General features: G+C 39.7%; 1 protein-coding gene across 1 annotated transcript; it reads left to right on the forward strand.

Annotated features, from left to right (window-relative positions):
- Window positions 1–21: 21 nt before the first annotated feature.
- On the forward strand, window positions 22–10,914 carry rexo1 (REX1, RNA exonuclease 1 homolog; the record flags this gene model as incomplete). Its single annotated transcript, XM_079221135.1, has 16 exons — window positions 22–211; window positions 1,032–2,857; window positions 2,982–3,083; window positions 4,311–4,512; window positions 4,728–4,867; window positions 5,043–5,180; window positions 5,386–5,506; window positions 5,669–5,791; window positions 6,508–6,648; window positions 6,762–6,875; window positions 6,993–7,066; window positions 7,363–7,473; window positions 7,658–7,773; window positions 7,939–8,077; window positions 8,741–8,861; window positions 10,799–10,914. 16 exons carry the CDS (start codon window positions 22–24, stop codon window positions 10,885–10,887), a joined length of 3,747 nt encoding a protein of 1,248 aa, XP_079077261.1. The 3' UTR covers window positions 10,888–10,914.
- Between the last annotated feature and the right edge of the window lie 1,246 nt (window positions 10,915–12,160).

Here is a 12,160-nt window from a genome sequence, read left to right on the forward strand (position 1 = left end):
TGAAAGCAACATCTGGGGATAATGCTGAGATCCACCGGCTTCTTCCGAGGCATTGACTGCCCGTTTTACCCGGAATACAGTGAGGGCAAAGGAAGCCGAAATGGGTGTAACAGACCGTACTGCCACTTCAGGCACAGCCAGCAGAGACGGGCGTCCTACGGAGCACCAGCAGATGTTAAAAAGCAAAGAGACCTTCATTCCGCAAAGAAAGGTGCCGAGTTTTCTGTAATTGAATCCCGACTTGACTTGAATACTTTGTGTCGGCAGCGAGGGCGTGCGTGTGTGTGTGCGCGCGCGCGCGTGTGTGTGTGTGTGTGTGTGTTAGTGGATTGGAGCACAGTGAGGAAACTATTAACGGTGTAAAGTGAAAAACAATTCATCCAGCATTTTACAAATTCTCCCCATGGTTTCTGTAAACTGAGGTGTAACACGGAAGTACAAGATGTATTGAGCCCACACAAGGAAGAGTCAAAGCGTCAGATGTATAGTATTAAGAGTTACTACCTATTACTATATACATTGTGAACATCTAACGTTAGATACTAAACGTTGCACGAAGAACAACAAATAAGGTACCAAATAATGTATACACCAATATAAATGATAGTGTATTGAGACTCAGATTCAGCCATGGACCATCTGAGCTTGTTATAGTTGCATGTTGTCATGTACTGTATGCTTTTTAAGATCGAGTGCTTAAAAGTAAGGAGGCCTCAATTTAAACCTAAACTCAAAGTCAGTCTGCCAATACCAATTCGCAAATGTTCCCAAAGTTAAAATCTGTGTATTGGCTGCAGAGATTAAAATTAAGTGAGTGGCCTTCTGTCACTGAATAAATGTAATTTAATGGAAAACATTTAATCTTCTAATTACAGTGACACATACACTGTTGTAATGTGCTTAAAAATGTCAACATTAGGGCAGACCAGACTAGTGCTTCCATACTTGAAAGCTCCAAAAAAGCTAGTAAGTGAATCTTTTATTACTTAATTGGTAAATCTCAAAATACTCTTTGTCATGCATTCCTGCAGAACAAGGTTATGATCCCTTCAACCCAGAAGTCGTGAGACCCCAAGTGCAGGAGAATGGAGCATCTGATGACTCGGGAGGCCTCAATGGGGCTCTGGATATTGTCAACAAGGCCATCGAGGAGGTCCGCAGCGAGGTGGAGAGGGAGAAGAGGAAGCTTTCTCGGATTGGGGATGAACCATACAATCCCAGCGCGAGTAAAACAATGTCTTCATCTAATGCTGTTAAAAGTAAAACCCTACCTTCACACATGGCTTATGACCCTGGGAGTTATCAGATGACATCTGGAGGTTATAATCCGACCCCTGGCTGCAGTAAGTATACCTTGGATTCAGACAATGAGGGGAACAATAGTAACTCTATGGAATATGTTCCTACTTCAGTGAGAAAGTCTTTATCTCGGACACACAAGCATCAACTCCCCTCTCCTCCCACCAGTCCAAAGTACTCAAACAGCACATCCTCCTCGAAGTGTAAATACACATTGGACAATTTAAAACCATCTACAGATATGGAGTATGATCCGCTTTCTAACTACTCGGCAGGAATCGCGGCAAAAAGCAAAAAGGACAGGGGTGCACAAGCTGTTACGACGGAACGGAGAAAGACGCATAAACTATTGATGCGTGTAGACCCTAAAAAATACACTTTCTCTGACTCTGATGGGGAGAGCTCTGGAACAGAGTATCGACCCGCCTTACTTAGCAGTCTCCAGCAGAGAAAAGGCAACAGAGGGTCACTTTGGAATGCTGTGGGGAAGGAGAGAGAAGAGAGAACTGAAAGTAAGCTAAATGCACTGACACAGAGGAATCAAGAGGACTATGCCGGGGACTCAGACGTCCAGGAACAGATGAAAGAAAAGGACAGTTTAGAGAAAAAGAAGGTGGCTAGTCAAACTAGTCACGAGAAAAGTGGCAAATTTGAGAACGTGCCTAAACTTGGAAAGGTTGCGAACAAAACAACTGCCAGTAAGAGTAAGAGTAGCAGCAGCAGCAGTAAAGACAAAGGGTCAATTAAGAGCTCAAACAAGGACTATGCAAAGAAGGAAAACAAGAGTCATGGAAAAAGAGACATTAGGAAAATCACAGTTCAGGGTAAAACATCTGATAAAGTTCAGAGGGAGGGCAGAGACAAAACGAGAATAGAAGGTAAGATCAAAGCTGTGGAAAAAGTAAAAATGGACTCAAGTAAACGAGATAAAGATACAGAAAATGGTGCAAGAGAAAGCAAGAAACCCAAGATATTAGAGAAGGAAAAGGAACACAGCAAGTATAAGGACCGCCAACACAAAAATGGTAAACTTGATAGCAGTAAAAGAGAAAAAGATGCAAATAAAAGCAGTTCAAGTGGTGGGAGCAGCAGTATTAAAGGGAATTCTGCAAACAGTAAAGACAAGCTGAAGCAAAACATAAGGTCACCAAATGGGAAAAGACGAGAGGAGAAACGACGGAATCTGAGTCTAAGCCATGCTGATCTATTTGGAGACGAAAGCCCAGAGGAGGTCGAACCAATAGTGGTGGATGATTATGATGATGACGACGAAGAACCCGAAGAAGTGCTCGTGAGAAAGTCTGCTGATGCTTTAAAGAGAGGCCGTCTGAACAAGAGGAAAGCGTCAGAGCTGACTCCGTCTTCCTCTGACGATGAGGGTGACCGCGGGGTGGATGGCAGCAGGGCAGGCAACGACGAGGTCAACTATGCTGCAATCGACCTCTCTGGTTTCCAGGATGATCTGGACTTTGACTCAGATCCCATGGAGGAGTGTCTGCGGATCTTCAATGAATCCAAGGATGTGAAGACAGAAGACAAGGGAAGGCAAACTAAACAGGTATTTCTGTCTTGCCACAGTGTTTCACTTAAGTTTTCTTGATCATTTACCACACACTGTCATGTTTTTGTATTTGTCATGTTTTGCAAATGCCAGCTAAACATGCTATGTTGTGCCCTTTTAGCCCTCCAGGCCTTTAGAGGAGGAGAGAAGCACAGAGAGCACTTTAACCACTCTCTTTCCCGGTCAAAAGAAGAGAGTCTCCCACTTGGTTGCCAAAGGAAGTGTAAGTTTGTCACCTCAACTTCATCTGCTCTTTCTCTGTCCTTCAATGCTGAGGCCCTTTTGAGTCAGTCAGTCAGGAGGGGTTACCACAGGATATCCCTTTATCACAAGATACGGCAATCAATAACATCATTGCATACAGTTTGTGTACAGAACAGTAATTAATTATATAATTTTAAAGGAGTACAAACTTCACAGGGGAATGCACAAAATTAGATTGTAAAGTAGCTATATTCAATAGTGCATCAAATTAGTATTATGACATGGAGATTGCTCAGTAAGCAGTTTTGATATTACCACTTGAAGTCAAACTTAATTAATCTATAAAAACATTGTTGTTGTTGTTGTTGTTCTTCACATTGTATGTCTTTGTGTTGAAAACTCACTTCCTGTCTTTGCGAGCATGCACATGGGAGGCAGAGGTCGGAAGAGCAGCACGGAAAAAACTCCACTTGTTCCAACAAGAACCTGCTGTGACCTTGTTTTATTTAATTACAGTACTGGTGGTCATTTAGGAAGCCTGCACGGTTACATTAAGACGAACAAAGAATTAAAAAACAATATGAAAATGTTAGCGCAGTGGGGATGATGTTGGGGATTTCCACTCGTTCATGCTGTATTACTTAAGTAGGACATCTGTTTTGACAGTACGCAATCGTCTGTTTCATAAACAATCAGCTGAGATATTTGGCAGTCTGGTTATCTTTTATTAGGATTCTTTTGATGACATGCATGACCTTTCTAGACTTGCAGTCTACTGCAACTGTATTGAAGGCCAGTTCATTTCTGTTTTAGTTTAGTTTTTAGCCATGACATTTTGAGGTATATTCACAGTTCAGGTTATGTATTGAAAACCAGTATTTTGTGTGTTTCATAATTGATCATAAATTAACTGTTAATTTGCTGATAATAATTGCCAATATAACCGTCTTTTCTCCTGTTATTATATATTAACCCATTAAACTAAACATAGGTCCATAAAACAGTAAATAATTCATTACAAGAGTCATATGTTCTACAGGGAAGTAGCTTCTACCAAATGTACCATGACATAACTGTACAGTTTGGTACATAACATGCAAATTTGCATGTCCTTCCACCAAAACCACCTTGGCGTCACATACTTCATTTCTAAAGAATAACTTGACTTAATCCGTGTCATTTCAGCATCATATCTGTATTAAGAACAAAGTGGCCACTTTCTGAAATGTGCTTATGTTTTTACCAGACTGACTCTATGAATGTGGCGCGACCAAACAAGAGACTCTCAGCTCAGGAAGTCTGCTACAAACGTATGCAAATGGCTCAGCATCAAGCGGCTCAGATTTCTGCCTCAGTCAAAGTTGCCTCACAAAGGTCCAGCCCCTTTTCTGGAGAGAAGAAGAGAATAGCTCACCGTTCCACCCCACAGACAACATCCTCCAAAACAAGTATGAGTGCCTCCGCTGTTCTATGTTGTAGCAGGATTCAGCTCTTGTTTTTGTTTTCACACAAGTATACCATTGCTTTCCGTTGATCATTTCTTAACGAAAATATGTTGACTGTTTAAGTAGAAAGTCGTGTGTGTGTGTGTGTGTGTGTGTGTGTGTGTGTGTGTGTGTGTGTGTGTGTGTGTGTGTGTGTGTGTGTGTGTGTGGTCCTGCAGATGTTAAACCAGCTGCCAGTCGAGTTTTATCCCCCAGCCAGACCCAGCAGACTGTCAAGGCCCAAACCATCGCTGGCATCTTGCCAAAGACTATGTCCACAGTCCTGCAGAGGAGGGTTGCACACACACCCACCATGAAGGTATCTACTGGACACAGAATGTAATGCTGCCACTGGTTGTTTTTCTAAATATTTGCTTTGTGTTGTATGTACTGGCAGAGGTGGACCGCCTCTCTAAAGAGAAATGTTTTCTTGAGCTGGAGGTGATTTACTCTCTCATTCACTCAATGTTCTGTTTCTGGTTTGACCTTTTCAGAGTAGTTCAATGAAGCGTCCCACCCTCCCCATTGAGTTTGGGGCCAAAGTTCCCAACAACGTCCGCCAGCGCTACCTCAACACTTTCATAGATGAATGTGTCAAATTTTGCCCATCAAACAATATTGCCTTCCAGATGGTAAGATTAAAACCCAGTTCACCAAGAGTTAGATGTTTTTTAGCCAACGTATGAACCTTGTATAATAATCGTTTTGAAAATGTCTCCATGAAAATGCTTCTTTCCGTAGAGAACGCTGCAGCCTCCAATCACACCCTGTCTTGAATGCAGGAGGATAATTCAATAAGTTGTGGTTTTGACAGTGACGGACGTTTTACTGTTTCAGGCCCTTGACGAGGAGAAGCTGGTGTATGACCGCAGTAGCAGTAAGAACATCTACCTCAATGTAGCCGTCAACGCTCTGAAGAAGCTCCGAAGCAAGAGCACTTGTCCATCGCCTGCCACCAGTATGCCCCCTCAATCCCTGTGCAGTATAACACATAGTATTTGCTATTAGTCAACATGTATATGATGCTTTTGTTTACACACATGAACAATAATCTACACACAAAATTAAGACTGTCTGCATTTCAGTGGTAACGTGTTTGTTTGTGTGTGTTTCTCTGCAGAGGACCCGGGGTTAGTCAACAAAAGAGCTCAGTCCCACGAAGAGGTTCTCGGAGGTCGTCATGCTGCTACAACCAGCTTCACTATCAACAGGACGGGTAAACAGCTGGAAGAGAAACTCATCGGTAAGTTACATTTTTCTTTCGTCAAGATGAATCATGTTTTCAGTTCTCTTTCTCTAGAACTGTTTTATGTCGTTTCCATTTTTCTCTCACTCTGTTTTTCTTCAGTCATCTGATAAAATGGAAATAGAAGAAACGAAAAGAACCTTTGTTGTCGAGATAGTTAACAGTGTAACAAATAACCATGTGACGATCTCTAGATCCTGTTTACAGGAGCAAACTTCCCACAACCTAATGTCAGAGGCAATTCACATTTTAATACAATTAGTTATTAAAAAAATTAGAGCTGATACAATAAGTCGATTGGTCAACTGAACATTATCAGCTTTATCGATAATTATTATTCTATGGATAATAGAAATATTCGTTAATTGCAGCCGTATTGAAAACATCTGGGTTAAATAGTACTTTAACTCTGAGTGTCAATATTTTGACAACTACAATAAATCACTTATTAATTCATCAACAGAGTAATACTAGATTAAATACCCTTATGAGAGGAATCATTAGTTGCAGTGCTACATTATTGTAGTTAAATGTAGGCGACAACATCCAAGTAAAGTTTCTTGTAACACATGTATGTCATGCCACTTGCACACAAGTACTTTTTCTGTTAGCCACCACCACTCTTTTCATGTGAGTTCACATGTTCAGTGTGTTTAAACACAGCCTTGTACAAAGACAACTGTAGTTTAACTTGCTGCTGTGTCTCACTCTAGGCGCCACCCTGTACAGGAAGCTGCAGTCGTACTTGATGACAGAGGAGCAGCTCCAGGAGCACGGATACCCGAGAACAAACCCAGAGGCTTCCGGCAAAGCCGTCATGTACAACCTCCCAGAGAAAAAGGCCATCACAGACCGTGAGCAGCTACATGACCCCACAGCTCTCTTGCCCATCTCTAATGAGCAATAATAAATGATGTTAACATATATATGATCGGTTATTATTTGATTCCATGTAATGTGTTTCCAGCGTTAAACAAGGTATGCTGCCGATGTGGAGCAGAGTATAAGATCAATATCAATGGCAACTGTATACGGAAGGAGGAATGTTGCTTTCACTGGGGACGATTGCGCAGAAATAAAGGTACGGTTGTTTGCATTTATGACGATATTATACTGCCATATTTAACTCTCCTCCCCTTTCCGACACTTTTATTTACCTCAATCTGTCCGCCTTGTTCTTTCCGGTTTTCTCTGTCAGGCGCTGGAGGCTGGGAGACCAACTACAGCTGCTGTGCTGCGTCTGTCGGTGCTCCAGGTTGCCAAGTTTGCAAGGTATTATTCTTTAATTTAGCTTCTTTACATGTTAAGAAGCCAAATATAATATATGAGCTGTCACGAGATGTTGATTCATCTTTGTTTAGTTTGTTCCCTTTCAAGGTTACATGTTTTTATCTGTGATACGTTTAAGAGTTTTTTTCAGAACTAATGGTTTTGTGTAACTTTGAATGATTAGCTGTGTCTTTTTTACTGAAGAAAACTTGATTTGAAACTTAAAATCAAGCACTACCAGGATACCTACAATAAAACGGCTGCTTACATGTATTGAAGTAATTTTCATATTCCCACAGCAACATGTTCAGGACGGGCGTAAAGAGGCATCTGATGGCTTCGTCACAACGTTTAGTAAAGCTCTACAACCAGATGGCAATGGAGGGGTGTTTGCTTTGGACTGTGAGATGGTGAGGTTTTTACCTGCTAAATGGCCTTAAAATCCTTAAAATGTGTATGTGATTTGAGAATTGATTTATTCTAGGCCTGTGTAATTCGAATGAGACTAGGAGACACAAGCACTCAATCTTTTGTTACAGCATATATTTTGTATTTGCAGTCACATTAACTTGTTTTCTCTCTCCTCTGAAACAGTGTTACACAAAGCAGGGCCTGGAGCTGACCAGGGTGACGGTCATCGACTCTGAGTTGAAAGTCATCTACGATACATTTGTCAAACCTCTAAGCAAAGTGGTCGATTACAACACACGGTGAGTTTGTCTCCCACACTCTCTGCTGTATGGGTCGCGTCTGCTATTGAATTGAACTGGTAATGAACGTGGTTGTCAGCTGTACCGCTGTCTTAAATGTGTCTTTGAAACGCTCACAGTGTTTTAAACGCAGTATAAACTGTATATCTCGAATGTAATTTGCAGATTTTCCGGTGTGACGGAGGAGGACTTGGAGAGCGCCACCATCACTCTGAGAGATGTTCAGGCCGTGCTGCTGAGTATGTTCAGGGCTGAATCCATCCTCATAGGACACAGTCTGGAGAGCGATTTCCTCGCTCTGAAGGTACCGTGGCTCCTCATTTATCATTCACCATTAAAAGTGCAAAATATATACTGCAGGTATAAGCACAAGTAATTGCAATAGTAGGAAAATGTACACAGAATATACTAGCTGGAGGTATAATATGAAGTATACACTGTAGGTCAGAAAGTATTTCCCAGATGAAAGATTTACTCAAACTACAATACCACAACAAATGATACACTCTTACCTAACTGATGAACATGATGGAGTTAACTGACCACAACGGTGCAATTTTAAAACACAAGTTTTGAGAGTTGCCTTTCGCTCCATCTCCTTAACAAGTGTGGTTTCAATACCTGTTTGGTAACTAAACTAAAAAAGGTCGATATAGAGCGTACTGTTGTGTCAAAAACTATTAATGTCTAGGCTTTACCTAATTCTTTATGAAATCAGCCAAAATAATCCACGGCTTTAACAAATACTCATTCACTAACTTTTGTGTACTATTTTGAATGACTCCGAGCTGAAACTCAAGGAAGTCTTCACCTATGTTTTTCTCTTGCGAAGCCCAAAAGTAATTTACAAATTCAAGCAGAGCAGAGCAGTGCGGTAACCGTGACATTCAATTACAAGCAGGAAGTAACTAGAAGATTCTTGTTTTTAAAGAAAACCTTTTGATGTAACCTTCTCTCTGGCCTCCAGCTAATCCACAGTACGGTCGTAGACACAGCCATCGTGTTTCCTCACCGCCTCGGCTTGCCCTACAAACGTGCCTTGAGGAACCTGATGTCCGAGCACCTCAAACGCATCATCCAGGACAACGGTGGGAAAATCACACGGAGCAACAGCAGTTTCTTTGTTGCTGTTATAGACATGTTTTATTATCCATTAGTTTTTGTGTTGACATATTAGTTTATTTACTTAAAATGTCTAATACATGTTATTTCATATTATATTATGTTATAAAGCAACCAATGTGGATGTGTGTGTGTGTGTATGTATGTGTATATATATATATATATATATATATATATATATATATATATATATATATATATATATATATATATATATATATATATATATATATATATATATATATATATATATATATATATATATATATGTGTGTGTGTATATATATATATATATATATATATATATATATATGTGTGTATGTATATATATGTATGTATATATATATATATATATGTATATATATATATATATATAAAATTGGAAGGATTCAAAGAAGTAAACTGGGAAATCTAAGATTTCTCAGAAACCATTTGAGTAGAAACATTGTTGGGATTTTTGTGGATAAAAGTCTTAAAGCATTTCATCCACATTACACACATCGTACATAATTCCCTGTCACATAAACACGGCCCCAGTTACACAAACAGGCCCCTGAGCAGCATAATCACATAATCTCCATTTGTAATCAACTCGTGTCAAATTGCATGCAAACAACAACAGATTAACTAATCAGTCAACATCAGTAAATCTTTATTTGTTGAGCACATTTCATTGAATGAGAGCCCAAAGATTCAGACCTGCCTAGTTAACATAAATTATATTTTCAAACAATCCCAGTCAAATTAACGTCAGGCACAGCAGATTCCAAAGCTCTGTTGACGACTGCAGCAGTAAAGGTGGAGCTCATTTTAAACACTTCATGTGCTGCTGAGTAGCTTGTAAATTTCACTACGGGATCAATACAATCATTCTTAATCTATAATAATACATCATCAATGTATTTGTTGATTTCTTCTTTGTTTTAATCATTTCAATCTGCAAAGTAACTAGCAACAAACACCTCTAAATATTTGTACAGTAAAAAGTACAATATTTGTATCTCAAATTTAGTGGAGTAAAAGTATAAAGTAGCAGAAAATGGAGATACTTAAGTACTTCAAAATTATACTTCAGTACAGATCTTGCGTGTACTTCGTATCTTTCGACCACTGCCTGTATCTTGTAAATGTGGCTTCGGTCAGCTGGCAAAATAATTGCAGTGATGTCCACTAAAGTTTGATTGCACTGCTTCCTTGTCACCAGCAGATGTCACTCATGTGTCAACAGTGTTAAAACACAGTTTTCATCCAATTTGCTGACACTCAAAGTTTTAGAAAGTCGTGTTTCTCCATCACTACTCATGATGTGTTCTTAAGATATTAAGGTCTGTTTAGGATTAATAAAAACCTTTTCAGAGTCAAAGATTCCTGAAGAAGCAGCAGCAGTCTCTTTGGAAAACTAAATCGTGTTGCCAATGCTTCCTTATTTCTTCCTCTCCATATCCTTCAACCTCAGCTGGGCCACAAGTTGTTCTCTATAATCAGGGGAAATGTTTTGGTCTGTCGGTTTGTTGGTCCACCTCTTCAGACTGAAATATCTTAACAACTACTGGATGGGTCACCACGACATTTTAATGCATTTAATTGCTTCAGAAGAAGTCAAATTGAATGTATGTATCTGATAGACGATTAAAATAAAGTTTACATTTATGTAATTTTAGCTCAAAGCATTATTGTGCCCAAGAACAAACTCACAGAGCTTGTTGCACAGCTGGAGTTTAAAATAAAAAACAATTCTTAAACATCTTTAGCATCAACACATTTTATAATTTCTTTCATGTTTCATCCAGATTACTAGAAATTACCTTTTATCCGTATTAATCTAATGGACACTGTAATTGCTTCTGTAGCTTTTTACATGTTCTTACGTACAAAAATACTAATTATCTTGCTGTGTTTTCAGTGGACGGCCACGACTCTAGTGAAGATGCGTCTGCCTGCTTGGAGCTGATGTTCTGGAAGATCAAGGAGGATGCAAAGGTCAAAAGATGACCTCTGACCCCTCTGCTCCACTTTCCTTGGTTCAAGTTCCTGTCTTCGTGTTGGTGCCAGTGGGACAGATGTTCAGGAGGCCTGTCCCTGCTCTCAGAGAGTTACGGTCAGAGTGTCGGCGGGGGGGGGGGGGCGGGGCTTGTTGCTACCTCCTGTACCGAACAGGAGAACTGCCAGTCCCTTCAAAGCAATAGGAGCCCAAATTAAAAGTTTTCATTTGCTGATTGGTATTTCAGTTGTAAATAATGTTAGGTAAAATGTATATCTGTTTATTTTGAGCAGTGTTTCTTTTAAAGCCTCAAACAATGTATGAATAATCCTTTCTATAGAAGAACCGGGGCGTTGTCCGCTAAACGATGGTGATTAATATCATACCAGGCTGTGTCTTCAGCCTAATTTGCACTATAGAGATGCTTGTGTTGTATAGGGCCCAAGTCTGGGTACCTCATCTATGCTCTGAAAGCATTCACTTCTAATGAATAACATTTCACCTGTTCTTTGTTCCACTTAAGTGCATTGATGTCTTCGTCTCTCGAACATTGCTCTGTAAAGGCACTTGTGTTTTTTACATCGCACCTCGTTCTCTCGTCACCGATGCTCTGTCTATCGAGTATATTTTGGTGGTTGGCTCTCAAACCGGACTAATCCTATAATATTTGATCATATATAAGACACCCGGCAGAAATGTAAAGCCTCTGCTTGCTACCTATTTGGTATCGTTGATGGAATATATCCCTGTATTTTATAGTTCAGACAAAATAGTGATACAATGTCCACCAGTGTCTCTGTCATGTGCACTGCATGAAATAAAACCACAGGAGTCATTGTGATAGCAGATATGGTCGGTTATTCCTCCAGAAAGACCAAATGAAGTTGTTGAATTAGTCCTGGGTTATTAATTACAGACCATTATCATTAAGTGAGTACCAACTAATCTCTGCTGTTTTATGTTAAAAATGACTGAACAATATTTGAGTGCTGTACATACTCCATGTTTCCTTTTGTATTTGTCCATTTTTGGTTGTTTATCTTTTTCTATTAAAAGATATTAGTTCAAAGAAGAGGTTGCCCTGTCTTTACGTCACAGAAGAAGTCGATGTATTCAAGTACTGTACAAGTTTGAGATATTTGTACTTCACTTAAGTATTTCCATGTTATGCTGCTGCACTACATTTATCTGACTGGCCGTTATAGTTACTGGTTACTTGGCTCAGTAAGATTTGACATACAAAATATTTGATTAGTGTATCAGTTACAGATTAAACAAAAAAAA

Source organism: Taurulus bubalis (assembly GCF_910589615.1).
Source record: "Taurulus bubalis genome assembly, chromosome: 7".
In the NCBI taxonomy this organism is placed as follows: domain Eukaryota; kingdom Metazoa; phylum Chordata; class Actinopteri; order Perciformes; family Cottidae; genus Taurulus; species Taurulus bubalis.